Genomic DNA, 16,572 nt, shown 5'->3' with positions numbered 1-16,572 from the left:
CCAGCAGAGGTAGGGCAGCTCAGAACATTCTGGCTTACAACCAGCAGAAAGAATCCCAGCATTCTCATCTTGGCCATTGGGTATTGTTGACACAGCTGCAGTGAGACATATCAGTGCAGCTGGAGGCTGTATTTCCACAAAAACCTGTCATTTGGAATTCCTTCATCAAACCCCATACTTAGAGCTCATATTTCTCCATATTATATGCATTCAATGGTCTAACCTCAAGACAAATTCCCCTCTCAACAAAACCATTTTCCAGTTCAGTCTGAAGCCTCCAACAAAACAGTCTTTGWTTTTGTGCTCTTATGGTTTTTGATCTTCCTTCCATTTATAACAAGTTAGAAATTTCTCTTCCTAAATTATGGATAAATCCTACTTTTACAAAAATGGGTGCAAGACTTGTTTAGCCAGATGACTGACTTCATGAGGCAGAAAAGAGGAGAGCCACCAGAAAAGAGTAGGAYAGTTGTGGCAAAGCCATGGTGTGCAGACCACAAGTGCTATGCAGTGTTTCATCAGGAGTGCACAAACAGGGCTGCAGTCACATCCCTGGTTTCAGATAGCTCCTCCTCCTGCTCTATTAGCAACTAGAGGAGAAAATAAGGAACAAAGAAATTGCCCTGGTGTTTAAAAAGCAGTTGAAGAAAGATGCTTGACATCAAAGGGAGAGCTCTTCAAGAGAAATTCACATCCCCACTCACCTTCCCCWCCTTCATCAGTGGCCAGATTACATATGGCTGTCAGAATTCTGACAGGATCATGTCCTGGTCTCCTTTATAGATACATACCAGTTGGTAGGTACAGCTCTGACTGTAGGGAAAGGCTAGTGAGGACAGATGATCAGAAAACATTCATTTTCAACTCCTAGGTCTGTGTCAGGATCTTGTGGTGCCTTCTCTGCTGAGGCATCAGCCAGTGACACAGACTCCTGAGACTCACTCATTTTGAACATTTCTTCATTCTGGTCTGCCATGAAACAGATTCAGTTTGTCAATGCAAGCCCAGCAGTGATGTGACTCCCTGGATGTGACAGATTGGCCATTCCTCTTACTGAAGCTCCTCTTCAACACCCTGTGGATGTACTCCTTCTGCATCCCTGCTTCCTGCCCAGAACTCCCTGTGAACTTTATGCATGTGGTGCTGGCCCCAGTGTGGGGATGGGCTCACTCTGGGGCTTGACAGTGATGGACAAAGCTTTCCTCAAGTTCTTCAGGCAATGTGTAGAGAACTCACTTTCTCCCACATTAGGTTCTTGTTCCCTCACAAGCTGCCTTTCTCCCCTTTCTCAATTTCTCAGCCCACTAGGCAAAGCAATTTTTTTATCTTCATCCCATTTCCCCACAAACATGCAAGCCAAACCCATACCAGATGCTCCTACCTCTCTTGAACTGACTCACAATTCCCTAGGCAGAGGGGCTGACTTTCTGATCAGACTGGGAATGCTTTGCAGTATACTGCAAAAAATATATACATCTATTTTCCTATACAGAAGAAGCATTTGAATGCTAGTGTATATTGGGATTGAGTGTAAGCAGACTCAGTGGAAGTGATACAGCTTCTCTTACCCACAATTCATATAATTTATTTTATAGTTATAGAGAAAGAGAATTTGGAAAATTCACTTTTAAGGGGACTAGATACATTTAAAAAATGAAGTGTTGTTTTGCCAAAATAATTTCTGGCTAATAGCATAATACATTTTTGTTTGTACTCTGAATCTTGCTTTTGCCTGATTTTAGTGCCTTCTTCCCTTACTCTCTATTTCCCTTTAGAGCTGTAGGCTATTAATCTGTAATTTTGTACCCTTCCTGAGTGTCACCTAGCATTGATGTGTGATGTGGAGCAGTTTTGCTGTTCATTTAGATCTGTGAGGGAGAAAGATTGACCAGCTGGCATCCACATCACCACATCTCAAGCAGCCCTGTGGCTGTATCACCTTTATTAAGACCCTTTCCTTCCGCCAGATTTTATTTGCCAAATGATGGGTTCACTTGCATTACTCTAGTGCGAGAAAAACAAAAGGAAGGGTAAAAATAGGTCTAAATCCCATGTAAAGAACTCATGAGACAAGTCATGTGCCCAGTACATTAGTCAGTCCCACAGTGTGTGGATTGAGCTTTCTGAAGTAGATTCAGAAGTGATTCCTGCACTTCATAAATTGCATAATGTGCTATTTAAATATAGAAAAACAAGCTCAGAGGAGTTGTCCCACRTATGTCCATGCCTTACAGTAATTCCATTATTTAACAAATAATTGCATATATAATAACAAGGAAAATAAGAAATTACCTTGTAATGACTAAGTGACAGGCCAAAGGAGGTTTAGAACTTTGAGAGAAAGTTAGGAAGTCAGGCCAAAGAGCTGCGAGCAGCCCTGGCACCTGACTCTGCTGGGTGCAAGCACAGCCTGACAGCAGCAGGTTCAGAAAACCCTGCTGCCCCYGTGCCCTGCCTATCCTTCTGGCAATGAAGAGCTCAAACAGGATCTGGTCTCAAAAGATGCTGAGCTCTGGCATCTCTTATGGGCCTTAGGGCCAGCTGAGTGGAGTGTCCTGGAAGCTGGTACTGGCAAGTCTTCTAATGATTCATTTTGTTTTTTTCCCAGCTGCTCCCAGATGGCAGCTCCCATCTCTGGCCACTGGTACCCTGGACYCCTGTTTGCCACCCTTGTCCTCATAGCTGCCTGGCCTAGGGAGAGAAGCCTTTCCAACTGCTGATCAGCCTGTTGCAACCACAGTACCTTTTGGCTGCTGCTGGTTTTTCTTTGGTCATTTCTGACAATATCTGGAGTGAGTTTGCTGGTAGGTAAACTCTGCACCTGCATCCTTTTCAGACTCATTCTGTTTGTCACCACCAGGGAGTTGCAGGTTCATTTGCTTTTTCTCTTCTGTAAATGAAAAGTTCACAAGCATCTCCTAGATCCTGTGAGTTTCTCACACCTACACACTAAAAGTGCAGCTGCTTGGTGTCAATTGAAATATTTCCAGGAGGAATGATGTCACATGTAAGACCTGGGTTCTTGATTTATAGTGCTTGTAAACAGAAGAATCCTATTTCTTGCTTGCARGGGCTGTCCCAGTGCCATGGGAAAGCCCTGCAGAGCCTGTGGTTGCCCTGTGCTGCCATCATCACCCTTATGTGACCTCACCTGCACCTTGTAATTCCTAAGGTGACACTCGATGCTGGAAACCCCATTGCTCTGAGATTCAGTCAGCTCACAATAACTTGAGASAACAGCTGTGGTTTTGGCTGTGGAAACCTGTCCTCCCCCAGATGTATCAAAGAGTCATGSCAGGCTGCTGCTAAGAGTTGTCTCTTTTAAGTTCATATTCCAGTTTGTACAATTTCATTATAAAGTCAGACTATGGCAGTTACAGTCTTAAATGAGATGAGGATAGGAATGTATTCACCTTTTTAGTCTGGAATAGATTCAGACTTCTCTAATGCCAAATTCCCAGTATATTGAGTAATAAAATGTGGCTTGTAAACATGTCAGTACTYAATGGGGCCTTGAATTAAGTATTCACTTACCCCACCAATTACTACTGGTGCCAAAAGTGGTTTAGTTCTTATTATTTTACACATTTTTTTTTTACCGAGGACTTTGTGACTTTTCCTAAGGTGCTAAAACCAAAACTGTAACAGGAGAGGCTTTCTGATAAAAGTTAAGCAGAACTAATTCATGCACTTAGAAATATTTCCATTTCCCCATGAATAGGATAATTTTAGTGGCTTTATTCCCTTAGGTTCTCCATAGACCTCTCCTGTCATTAGAGACTGTGGAAGGGCTATATGTGGCTAAAGAATAAAATGCCACAAAACCCAGTGGAAGGCTTGACCCTGAAGCAGATGACTATTGTCATTGCCAAAATTTGTAGATATTTTTTCTAGTGTAGCCCAGACAACTGTGGCTATTTGGCCACGGTTGCTTGCTTGTTTGTAGCACCAGCTATTCTTCTCTGATTTCAGTCTAGTTATTCTGATGRGGGTTGGGTCTGCAGATCTTTTCTTAGATCTTACCCTTTAAGCAACAGGATGGTTTTAAATGACCTGGACATGAGCCCTTAGTATTGCAGATCCTTCCCCTGGAGAACACCCTCCATTCTCTGACTAGAAACCAATGATGGACTGGTTACTGCAACAGGAGATGGGAAGCCACAGTCCAGTGCTTTGCCAGAGACATTTGTGGGAATTGAAACAAGTCCCACAGACTGCTTCTACGGTCTGTGGTGTTTTATAACCAGGAATTTGAAAAAGAGACTGGTAGGATTATTATTTATGTAAGTTATAACATCATCTCAGATCCTAGCTGTGGACACTTCATCTGATAGGAGAAGTGGGTYTTAATGTCTTCTCAAATGACTCAATCTGAAAGAACCTGTCAGGTTCTGGAAGAATGTCTGTGGGAATTTTAGGAGAAATGAGTGTCAGTGTCTTAGAAATGGGTCTTAATGTCTTCAGGAACATCAACCTTCCTTCATTTCAGAAACCAGACAATTTGAACTTATAAATTTGAGGACAAATGTAGTAGGCAGTTCGGGAAGTATGTACCTCCTTAGTGCCTCAGCTAATGAGGAAAGGAAGAGGGCAACATAGGGCCAGGAGTTTAGAATAAAAGGAGAGAGAGAAAAAAATTGAGAGAGACCCCATGGGGGTATTGCCYAGTGGACTCTCTCCCTTTACTTGAATAAAGTTGCAGGGCTTCTCTATCTTTTTTGTGAACTCTGGCTTTTCACAGCATGATTTTMCACACATCACCACATGTTTCATTTAATTATAACCCTGAGACAGCAGCTGGTCACCATCAAGGGGACAGTTTGGCAGCACTCATCAGTGCAAAAGGCAGGAATAACATGAATTTTGACTTCAGTGCAGGTATCCATCTTAGAGTTTGGAAGAAGACTACTGAGATTACACATTAGAAATGTGTATTTGGTGTAAAAAGCTGTAGTGTGCTGAGCTCAATCTGTTTGCCTTTAGTCGTTGAAAACATTTGACTGTGGAATGAAGAAAACACTGAAATCCTGGACTTCAACCATGACTTTGCTTTTCATATGCAACAGTCTAGTTTCCACATGTGATGAATCTCAACTTGCAGACACCAGAGTATTCACAGCCRCCTGAGAAGTGATTTTGCAGACCTCTGACGACCTTTCAGTGGTACCAAAGGCACCCTCCTGYTCTTCTGTCTCCCACACCCCATCGGCACTGCCGCATAGACGTTGTGTTTTGCAAAACTTTGSCTATCTCCAACGGTGTTTGAAAAGCCTGTGTAACTATTAACTCATCTGGAACAAATGGTGGCTTCTCAGGGGAAAAAAAAATCATGGAAATAGTCCTGTTTGTATTTCTGGAGAACAGGAGGTGAAAATTTTTGTTTGAAACCACAAACTTAAGGGTGGCGAGGCCAGAAAGCAGCCGACACTCAGCTCAGGGTCAGAGCTTCCCACCCCGTGGGGCACAGCAGGACTGCCTGTCYTCCGCAGGCCCCGGCCGCGCTCCTGCCCCACAGCGCGGCAGGTGGGGCCCCACCCCGCCCGGGGCCGTCCTGCCGAGGGCCGCGGCCTCCCGGGAGCGGGCGGCCCTGGAGCGGCGCTCGGGCAGGGCCAGGCCCTAGCCGGCTGCCAGCGTCCGGAGCCCAACGCGGTGAGTGCCTGGGAACGCCAGGCTCCGCAGAGCCCGCGCCGTGAGGCCGTGGCTGAGGCGGGGCCGGGGCGGCGGCGGGGCCGGGCCGGGGGCGGTGGAGGCCGGGCCGGGCCGGGCGGGCATGATCGGCACCGTGCTCTGCTATGTGCTGCTGCCGGCGGCACGGCTCTTCCAGGCCCTCCGAGGTAACCCGGCCCCGGGCGGGCGGTGGTGGGGGCGGGGGCAGGGGGAGCTGGCGGGGGTGGCCCAGAGGGGCGGGGATGTCCCTGGCTGCCCCCCGCCCCGGTCTGGGGGGGTGCGGAACGGCGGCCGGAGTCGTCCGGGCTGCCCCGGAGCTCCCCGAGGCGCTGGGCCCAGGCAGGTGGGGTCTGGGGCTGCTGTGCCGGGCCGGGGCTGCTGGCCCCGGGTAGAGCGGGGCGCTGCGTGTTTGGAGGGACCAGCTGCCGGCTGTTGTGCTGCAGAGGCAGACTGCGCTCTGCTCTGGGTTCCGGCTCCTACCCCGAACCTGCTCTCCAGGCTTCGGGACATCTTTGGAGATGGGCTGCTCAGAGATCTGTGATCCCCCAACGACCACCCGGTGACTTCGTGGATGGACTTTTGCTTTGCGCGCATCACTGTTTCACTTAGTTTCCTAAATCCTGCTGCTTCACAGTCTGCTCAGTGTGCCGATGTAAAGCCAYCCTCCAGCCTGAACCTGTCCCCAGGCCTATGGCACCAACTGAACTGGTACACTGTGGTCATAGGTGAACAGTCAGCTAGCTGACTCCTCTCAAATTCAGCTCCTACTATATAATAACAAYAATGGTGCCTGGCTAGTGGTGTGTGGAAATATTACCGTGATGCACTGGTGTTTCTGACATTCRTAAAGTTAATTACAAACAGACAGAGAGGAGTAGGGTTCTTAAAGCTCTGTTTCTGACACATATAGAAAACTTTAACGCAAAATATATAGGAAAAGTATACATGGATGTTGCTGACTCCCATGTGTTACTGCTCTGGCTGACTGACAGGGATGCATAGAGAAAAAGTGATCTGTAATCAGCAGAAATTGCTAGTCAGCAGTGGGGACTAGTATCTGTGCGGAATTCATAGTGAAATGTAAATACCATCTCTTGTATAGATGCAAATAAAAGGAGTTTCTGTCTTTTTCTACTTTGTTGCACAAATACTAGTATATTCAAGTGTTACATTAAAAGCAGTATAAAGTGGTTTTATTTTTTGGCCACATGTCTGTCATCGGGTGATCTGTAATTCTTGCCAGGACTAYTTCTGTGCATATATTCTCTCTAATCAGGCATGTATTGGTCCCTCTGTGTCTTCATTTTTCATCTTTTGATAACAGAATGGTTTTTCTTCTACCACACATTCTTGTGATATATTTTATTCTCATAGCTGATTGCTATTTTGTATTCAGTCCCTGGAAAGAAGCTTACTCCAAGTGATGATATACAAGACCTTGGCTTCTTAGCCCAGCTTGATCTGCTAACTTTTCCAGACTGTGCCTTTACATATATTGCTGAGAGMTGATAGTTTCCACAAGGCATTTCAGCTTGGCTGACTGTCTGTAGTGCTGTTTGAGTTTGAATTTTATTCCCTAGATTTGATAAAGCCATTGSTATTGTGTGCAATTTCAGTGTCTTTGACTAATGTGACTGGACTTGGTCTGTAGCTTAGCATTCTGGAGAAAGCAAGGGACATTATTCAGATTGTAACTGTTTTTCCTCAGAGAAGTAATTTGTTTGAGTTGCTATACTCAACAGTTGTATTGCACAGTTTCAGAAAATGCATTGGAATAAGAAAAGAATGRGTGAGAAARCATTTCCAGCTGTCTTATTTTGATTTTGTTTTTAAATAACAGATGCTTTCTTTACCTGTCGAAAGAATGTGCTTCTGGCGAAGAGCCCGCCCACCCAGATAGAAGGTGTCTTTGCTGCAACCAGAGGAAGATTGGTCCCAGAAGAGCAAGAAGGCCTTCTCCAGAAGTGGCTGGACGAAGGAACAGAGAATTTGCCAACCAGTGAGAGTGTTCCAGCAGTGAGGAAACTATCAGTTACWCTCACTAGTGACTGGTTAGAAGGTTCAGAGCTATTGATGACTAGCCTCAGTGACCTGAATACATCTCCGGAAGTCACCCGGTGTGCTGATCAGCAGCTCTCAGAGCTAAATGCCTTGACTTCTTCAGAACTGCAAGAACATGCAGTAGCTGAACTGGCAAGATTACCAGGAGAGGAAACAGTGACTTCAGCAGGCAGTGTCCCTGGGGCAGCTGAGGTGCCACAGACAGATCACCAGACAGCTGACAGTGCTGGTATTAATGTGGAAGTGCTGAATGATGACCCAGCTGTGCTGGCGTGGAGTTTAGCGTGTGATGCAGAGACCGTGCCACCAGTGTTCCCAGCCCAGCCCATTCAGGATGCGGTGCCATTTTATCCTGTCCCAACAGAGGTGCCCTACCATGGTCAGTAATGGCTYCAAATCTAATGTTTTGTTTGAGATTGGCATTTGTAGTGAACGTGTCTGGGCTTGCTGTCAGTTAAGACATTGATTGTCCCTGCAGAATTGACGTTATCTGCCAGTGCAAACTGTAAAGTGAGTTGTTTTTGTTCACAGCTAGTGTTTCTGTGCTATTAGAYTGTCTGGTCTGAATATATGTTCCTCAGTGTTCTCAAATGCTGGCTTTATAATCTAAAAAGCACTGAAAAGTGCATCTGGTGTTTCAGTGTGCTTGACTCTCATGTGTGCTTGACTCTCAGTGTGCTTGACATGTATTATGCCATCCCCGTAGACAGCTAATCAAAGGTACCCGGAAAGTGCATCTGAAAACCAGGTGGGTGAGGGTTTGCTCAGAGGCTAGAATGCCCTAGTTTAGGGAATGAGAATGGCTATTTTCTGGGTCCCAGGGGAGCTAAAGTACTGGCAAGGTGCCCAGTGTGGCTGTAATTTTGCTTTTTGTCTCTTGCATATAGAAATTTTATGGAGAGACTGGGAGGATCTTTCTGTGCAGCCCTGTGTCCTGGAGCAGATCTCAAAAAACACTTCTCTCTTTGAATTTCGAGTCATGTCTTACAACATCCTTGCCCAGGACCTGGTGGAGCAGGGCCTTGATCTCTATGTACACTGTCATCCAGACATCCTGAACTGGAACTACCGCCTTCCAAACCTTTTGCAGGAGATCCAGCACTGGGATCCTGATGTGAGTATGACTGAGCCCTCCCTACCTCAGTGTCATCAGAATTTGAATTCCTTGTTTCATCTGACAGTATAAAGAAAAGAAAAAGTTGGGGGGACATCATAGGAAGGTACTACCTGACTGGTAATTGAACACTGATTGCTCTGAGAGTGTTTGAGGACTTTTACAGACTGTTTTTTTGGTGTCTGTCTTGCTTTGATTGTAGAAACTAGTCATGCTTTGATAGTAGAGCTTCTATAAACAGCAGAAGTAGGGRAAGAAAGACCCGTTTTCTAAGGCAGCACAGGAGGGGAAGCCTGCCTAGACAAGGACTCCATGAATTTCTCTATTATTTGAGTCCTCTTTGTGGGATGAAGGATCTTTTTCTTCATCATTGGAAAACTGAATGATAAGCTAATGTGACTCAGAAAGTTATTGCTCTTCATCTGGAAAATACAGGACAGTTGCGGTGATGACATTTCTGGTTGGAGGGTTGGTATCTGAGTGCACTTTTCCGCTTTCTTCCTCCCCCAAACAAGGTAACTAGCAAATACTTGTGGAGCGAGTGAGGTCTCTGCCTTCCTTCCAGGTTCTGTGTCTCCAGGAGGTGCAAGAGAACCATTACTGGGAGCAACTGGAACCAACGTTCAAGGAGATGGGTATGAACTGCTTTTGTGGGTCTGTACATCTAGCTCATGGGACTGGCCAAGCAGTACTTAATGTCTTCAGAGCACTCAGTTTCAAGAGACCTCTTCCTGTTTGCCAGGTGGCTGCTGGCCCTACTTCTGAACTGTCTGCCTAGATCTTTAGCCTTTCTTTTGCAATTGATGTCTCTGAGTTGAAAGATCACAATAACAAAATAGAGGGCCCTAGAAGGACAAGGAGAGAGAAATACCCCCAATGATTTATGGATAAGGGTGATTATTGGAACAGAATTGGGTATATTGCTGTACCCAAAATGTAGTAGAACCCTTTTGTACACTGGCTGAACTCCCAGCTGATGGGAGGAGCCTGAGGTAGTGACTGGATAAACCTTTTTAATAGTTGATGGTTTCTTTTCAGGCTTTGCATGCTTCTATAAACGGAGAACTGGGACGAAGACAGATGGATGTGCAGTGTGCTATAAGCACAGCAGGTTCCAGCTGATCAGCCTCAGCCCTATAGAATACTTCCGGCCTGGCCTGGACATCCTMAATCGGGATAATGTGGGCTTGGTACTGCTGCTACAGCCTGTGCTCCCAGAGGGCCTAGGTCTGAAGGCAGTCAGTCCTTTGTGTGTGGCCAACACTCACGTGTTGTTTAATCCCCGTCGAGGAGATATCAAACTGGCACAGGTGGCCTTGCTTCTAGCAGAGATTGACAAAATTGCAAGAACTGCTGAAGGCAGCTACTATCCTGTCATCTTGTGTGGAGACCTGAACTCTGTACCTGATTCTCCACTCTACAAATTCATCCGGAATGGTGAACTTTCCTACCACGGGATGCCAGCCTGGAAGGTAGTTGCCAGCCAGAACTGGGATTGGATAGCTCATTATTGCATGCTGCTAGAGAAATCTGGCTGCATTGTTTCTCTTGTGAAGAAGTAGTCTTAATACTGAATTTAGTTTTTCAGCAGTCTTCCTCAATGTCTTCAGCATTGCAGGGAGAAGAAGCAGACAAGTGTGTGCCTGTTGTTTCCATTGCTGCTCTTTTAGTTTTGAGGCAGACTTGTGATAAWAGAGCACTTAATTTCAATTTTTTCCTTTCCTGTGGAGTTTTCACTGGAGTTTCCAGCCTGGATGACTGGAAGCATAGGGGAGTGCAACTCCACCAAGATTTACTGAAATTTTATGTGGATGTTTGTTCTGAAAATAATTTGAAATGGGCATCTATGCTAGAGTCTCTTGTGATTACCTCTTACCTATGTCTGTGATCAAATACATTTTTGGCTTTCAAGTTAAATCATCWGTTCAATAAGATACCTGCAAAGTTATCTTGTCAGGTGACTTTTAGCTAGTTGTATCCATCCCCTGCAGCTGAAGGTTTATTACACCACCACCATMTTCTGAATAGCTGAATTCATGCCCTATGAAGGCATTCTCATGTCTTGCTCTTGGCAAGTGTATTTGTGTATGTTGTGTACAGCTGCAAAAGTTCTCTGTGTCACTGATGTTGCTCACCTTTTCTGCGCTTCTTGCAGGTGTCTGGTCAGGAAGACTTTTCCCAACAGCTGTATTCACGGAAACTGTTGGCCCCACTGTGGCCAACTTCACTGGGTGTAACAGACAAATGCCAGTATGTCACCTTGTGCCAGCCAAAGAAACTAGGTGAGCTCCAGTATGCACTGACAACATGAGTTTGCTGAGGATGGGCAGTTTGTGGGCCTTGCTGTCTTCTGAATAGCTTGCRTGTGTGTTGAATGAGGCACTCAACAAAGATTGTCTCCTTCTACTTGGCATATGAATTAAATATATTTTTTCCAGAATCTATTGCTGTAGCCTCATTTCTGTCATTTTCTTTCTCTTGTAAGGAGATGGATGTTCCTCTACCAGTAACAATTGCTCTATGTATCTCTTTCATATTTCTAGACTTACGCTTTTTCTTAGACTTTATGCAGCTGTAAACTATGTTCAGCAGGCACAGCTTTCATCTGCAGAYGTTTGGGGTGTGGATTTGGATTTGCAAACCACTGTTAGGAAATCATACCCAAGACCTAGTTACTATCACATCCATTCTCTGCATCCGTAGAGAGGATTAGAAAAATGGAGCCCATGCAAAATAGCTGTTGTTAAATCTGGAAGGTAGAACTTGTATTCAACCTGATCTCCAGAAATGTTTTTTTCTTTTTCAGCAGACGTTTCCTTGAGTTGCACACCAACTGATCTGCTTTAAAATTGCTTGAACTTGTGGTGTCTCAGAGAGGACATTCTTAATTTGTGCTGACCATGACTGTTGCATTTGTAAAGGGATAGCAATAGCTGTGCTCTGTTGTTCTACTTTTACACATCTGTTCTATTCTGCATTTAGGTTATTAGGTGATTTCTATTCTCATGGTATCAGAGTGCTTGGGCACAAAAGCCTCTCACAAACAAAAGAAATCTCAGAGGACCAAAGGTCTATAATACATATATGTGTTCCCTGGAGATGTGACTTTGCTGCAGTTACTTTCTTCTTTTAACTTGCATTTTTCTCTGCAGGGAGGCGTGAATACAGCCGTGACTTCCTGCTCCAATTCCGCTTTTGTGATGTTGCCTGTGAACGACCRCCGCAGCTGGTCCTCCTGGAAGGTGTGACAGATGCTAAACCAGGTACTAAGGAGAGACTTTCAGCTTGTTGCTCTCTTAGCTCAGTGAAGCTCCTCTCCTTTAAGGAAGACTGAGAGAGTKGGGACTGGAGAGAGAAGGCCCTACTGAGGCCTCATTGTGGCCTTCCAGTGCTTACAGGGGTCTTATAAAAAAAGAGGGAGTGTTACTATTTACACATGCAGGTASTGATGGGATAAGGAGAAATGGTTTTAAATTTCCTAAAATTCTTTACATACAGGGTAGTAAGGCATTGGGCTGGGTTGGCCGGAGAAGTTGTGGATGCCACATCCCTGTAAAGCATTCAAGGCCAGCTTGTATGGGGCCATGGGCGACCTGATATAGTGGGTGACATCCTTGCTCATGSGATGGGGGGATGGAACTACATGATCTTTAAGGTCCCTCCCAACCCTTGTAGGATTGTATGATTTCAGAGAAGACATGAGGTGGAGGTAATGCCTGCTGAGGAAAGGCAGAAGGGTGCCTTCTGTGACTCTGATTAGATTCCATGAAAGCTCAGAGAAGTACAGTCCTACCTCCCTCATACACATTGATTGTGTTCCTTGAGGTGCACTGAGATTCAGCTTCTTTTTGAGTCTGTTTCTTACAAACTTCTTTTAAGCTGAAACACACGTATATTTTTTCTGCTTCAATATTTTGGTGGTGGAGAACAACTGGAAGACTGTAATGATACACAGTGGCCACAATATAGATGTCTCTGGAAGCTGGTACCCAGCAGACATTCCTCCACCTTTGGGCCTTGTGGCATAGCTGGTTCTGSTTTCTTCATTTCTGTTCTGACTTTCTAGATACCCTTTGAGTAAGCTGTGGGCCGAGACAAGAAAACTTTCTTTTTAGAGCAAAGGTTGAAATACCCTGAGCTTTGATAATATTAAATGCTTTAAGGGCATGTCCTCAGCAGGACAGAATATGACTTCTCAATTGTTTGCACTGATCTGCTCTAAGGATGTCTATTAGTCTTAGAGCTGGTGCTTCCTTTGGATATTTTCCCTTAAGATGCTTGTGACTGGAAGCTGTCTGCACTTCTAGGGCAAAAAGATTTGTTTGGTTTCAGGAGAAGCTTCTCAGACTTGGGATGAGCAGCCTGTTCTGGGATCTGTGTAGGTCTGGCTGGAATCTCTTTGCTCCTTTGCAGACCGCCCTGCGCACTGGCCCAAACCTGCTGCCTTGGTGAAAGACTGTGATCCCCAGCCATTCATCCCAAGGTAACTTGGTGCACCTTCAATGGCCCCAATGTTCAAACTCAGTCTTGTTTTGCTGAGCACTGAAAATCTAGTTGAAATAAAGACTGAAATAAATGTGAAAGAGAGTAAGGAGTGCTATCTGGAAGAGCTAGATCCACCCAGGATTGTCCCAGCAGCTGGGCACTGCTCTGTCAGCATTGTGTTGGTGAGATCAAGAATGAAAGATATAGACATATACAGGGCTGGGTATAGAAAACAAAGGAAGTTCAGACTGTGAACTTGCTTTGGTGTAGGTGGAGTGAATAGTTTTGAAAGATTTTATGTGCTCACAGAGTAGGAATAGTTTAGACAGTTGCATCAGCAAGGCAACAATCAGCTGTGACTGCAGTACTGAAAAGGCATAATGCTCTTTCCTTCCTTAGTGAACAGTGACTGTTTGTGTGCAGGTGTTCGGGTGTTATCCAGCATAGCCTCAACCTGACCTCTGTCTACAGCCACTTCCTGCCACAGAGGGGACGCCCAGAGGTCACAACAATGCCCATGGGGCTTGGAGCCACTGTTGATTACATTTTCTACTCAGCAGAGCCTGTGGAGAGCAAAGCGGGTGAGTGTGACAGTGCAGGACTTATCCCTGTGACATTGGAAGAGGTCTCTCCCTGTGAGAGATGCAGATGGGCAGTGCATTTCATTAAGCTGGGGTGGATCTACAGGATATGTCTTTGACTGAAATAATACACAAGGTGGAAGCAACATTTGCTCATGTACCATGAGAAGACACTGTTTATCTTTGCTTCTTTGCTGTGAAAAAAAAGGAGGCTGCTTAGGTTCATGTAGACTTTAGAGGAAACTACAACAGAAGGAATTCTTTTCTTCTGGATAAGTACCGTGCTTGTGCTCCTGGTAACAGGCAGTTCTGGGTTCTGAATTCAAGGCTTGGACTTCTGATCCAGAAGGCTTGGACTTCGGTCTGACACCACATGCTGTTCTTGGAAGGAGRTGACTCTGGTTCCCTTACAATGGCATCTTCTCTCTCTTACCTGAACCAGGAGTTCTGTCGATGAAAGATTGCATATAAATGCAATTCCAGGAACTCTCTTGGGGCTGATTTGGGTCATGTCAGAATCAAGTTTGGGGAACATGTTAGGAATGAAGAGATGAATTCCTCCTTGTGGGAGAATACGGCATGGTATCATGAAAGAAACTTCTCATGTAAGCAACTACCTGATGAATTTGGTGTATTCTTGCTTCCTATACCTGCAGGTGTGTGACACCATGAACCATACTGTAGGATGCACACTGCTTTCACATCTAGGCTTAAAAGGTGCATGCAGTGTTTGTGCAGGCTGTCTTCATTCATCAGGGAAAGAATAGGAAAGGATTGACAAACATCCCTCTGTGAGTGTACACTGCCAGTCTCTGGCTGATGTTTCGTTCCATTTTCTTTGTCAGGTCGCAGGCTGTACAAGGATGGAGCCCTGAAGCTGCTTGGCCGTCTTTCCCTTCTCTCTGAAGATGTCCTCTTGATGGCAAATGGCTTACCAAATCCTTTTTGTTCATCTGATCATCTCTGCCTGCTGGCTAGCTTTGGCTTGGAGATCTCCAACCTCAGAGAGAATTAGTGTTGGCTCCCTTTCCCTAAAGAAAAGCTGTTCTGAATACAGCAGTTGAGGTTCTGGATTACACAACCTGCTTGCAAGAAAACTCTTTCCTTGTCACGTCCTAAAAGTTTTTTTTTTCCCCTCACACTTTCACTAAAAGCGGGGATGGGGGAGTTGGAGMGCTTTTTGCATTGGTATTTCCTGGATCTCTGCAAACCTGATCTGTGGTTTCCAGTGAGCTTCCAGTTGTATTCAGGCATTAACATCTCTTAAAGGGATCTTTGTTTCTACTGCCTTGTTTAGCAGGTGTTTTTGTGCTGTAGGAGCCAACATAACTCCCATGTTTATTTGTCCCTGTCAAGGAGCTGGAAAAGAGGGGCAATGCTATCTGCTTCTGATTAGTTCAGTTGCTGCCAAGGAGCATGGGATGTGTACACCAATACTCTTTCACACCAGAACAATAATTTTTTTTTTAATTTCTCAGCAATAATTTAGTCCATTCAGGGTTAGTTGTTGTGTTGCCTTTTAATCTGGATCTGCTAACTGCTTAAAAATGTCTTTTACTTAATAATGTGTAAGAGCTGGCTTGCTGACTTGCTGACAGAAGGGTTTGTGTGGTGTAAGTTTCTACCAGAAACTGCCTTCTGTTACTAATGGACGAGAGAATGGGATTGSCAGGAATGGAACCACAAATTCTACAGACCCACCCACAGCAGCTCTAAAACTGCAGCAAAAGCCTGGAGGCCTTGGAGAAGGCTTCCTTCCTTTCTAGCCATCTCAGAATGGTACCTAATTAGTCATTTTTAGGAAAAATATTTAGGATCCTCCCAGTGAATATCCCATGGAAAAAAAAAATACCTGTAAGGCATGACAACCCCAGAAGGCAATAACTTTGGATATCCCAAAAGAGAGATGAAGATGGAAGGCATGTGAGAGTCAGCAGAGGCATCAGATGTAAGAGCTGATACTTGTCACTTGTCCTACTCTTTTCTCTGTGCACTCCCTATTGCATTCAGCCTGTCAGGGGTCAACAGCCAACCTGTGGCATCCATATCCTGTGCCAGACTGAAGTCCATGCTGCATCCTTCTTCTGGACCCAGCCATGTTTAGGTAGGTGGAACCCTTAGGACCAGCTCCTGTCTCATGACATGCTTTGGGAGGAAGGGGAGGGCTATATAACTTGGAGCCAGACTTGGTCACTTGGATCCCAGTGTACCTTTGGTGTCCTRTGGTGCTTTTGTCAGCAGTAGCTTGGCCAGTACAAAAGCAGTGGAGCTGTACCTGTTCCTAAGTAATTTCCTCAGTTCAGCCCGACATTTGGTGCTCAGATTTTCCCCAAGAGGTGGGACCAATATTGGCAGAAACATTATCAATCTTCTGTTCACAAATGAGGCAGGCAGTCTGGTCCCATCTCAGGTTTTTGTGGGAGGGTACAGGAGACTTGAAACATTGTTTGTTCTTTGTGGTCTATATTGAGGAAATACATTTTAAATGTTACTTTATTGAAAAATAAAATACTACTAAATCCAAGAAAATACCACAAAGTAACTACGGGACCTTGTATCTCTGGCAGCTGAATCCTCTGAAGACTTGCTCAGCAAGGTTTTGCTGGCTGGGAGGTGAAAGAGAGCAAATTAAACTGCAAAAGGAAGTAATGAGGGTTAAAAAAA

At 45.1% G+C, this 16,572-nt stretch overlaps 2 protein-coding genes across 3 annotated transcripts in view; one reads left to right on the top strand and one right to left on the bottom strand.

The window, feature by feature from the left end:
• Nucleotides 1-2,915, bottom strand: part of LRRC74A (leucine rich repeat containing 74A) — a 15,136-nt gene extending 12,221 nt beyond the window's left edge. Inside the window, 2 exon segments of the mRNA XM_057385859.1 lie at nucleotides 859-969; nucleotides 2,822-2,915. Of these exon segments, the coding sequence (XP_057241842.1) occupies nucleotides 859-969; nucleotides 2,822-2,915 (205 nt within the window).
• Nucleotides 2,916-5,751: 2,836 nt separating this feature from the next.
• On the top strand, nucleotides 5,752-16,566 carry ANGEL1 (angel homolog 1). Of its 2 annotated transcripts, none has more exons than XM_057377676.1 (10): nucleotides 5,752-5,834; nucleotides 7,508-8,107; nucleotides 8,616-8,842; nucleotides 9,408-9,477; nucleotides 9,881-10,314; nucleotides 10,998-11,124; nucleotides 11,995-12,105; nucleotides 13,256-13,325; nucleotides 13,799-13,908; nucleotides 14,754-16,566. In XM_057377676.1, exons 1-10 carry the CDS (start codon nucleotides 5,771-5,773, stop codon nucleotides 14,921-14,923), a joined length of 1,983 nt encoding a protein of 660 aa, XP_057233659.1. In that variant the 5' UTR covers nucleotides 5,752-5,770; the 3' UTR covers nucleotides 14,924-16,566. The 2 variants fall into 2 exon arrangements, with proteins under 2 accessions (XP_057233659.1, XP_057233575.1); XM_057377592.1 differs by having other exon boundaries at nucleotides 13,751-13,908.
• The last annotated feature ends 6 nt before the right edge of the window (nucleotides 16,567-16,572 follow it).

The sequence above is a fragment of the Malurus melanocephalus genome, unplaced genomic scaffold, assembly GCF_030028575.1.
Source record: "Malurus melanocephalus ecotype Western Australia unplaced genomic scaffold, MMel_1.1 scaffold_0, whole genome shotgun sequence".
Taxonomy (NCBI): Eukaryota; Metazoa; Chordata; class Aves; order Passeriformes; family Maluridae; genus Malurus; species Malurus melanocephalus.
The sequence above is the reverse complement of the archived record's forward strand: the minus strand, read 5'-3'. Positions and strand labels throughout refer to the sequence as shown.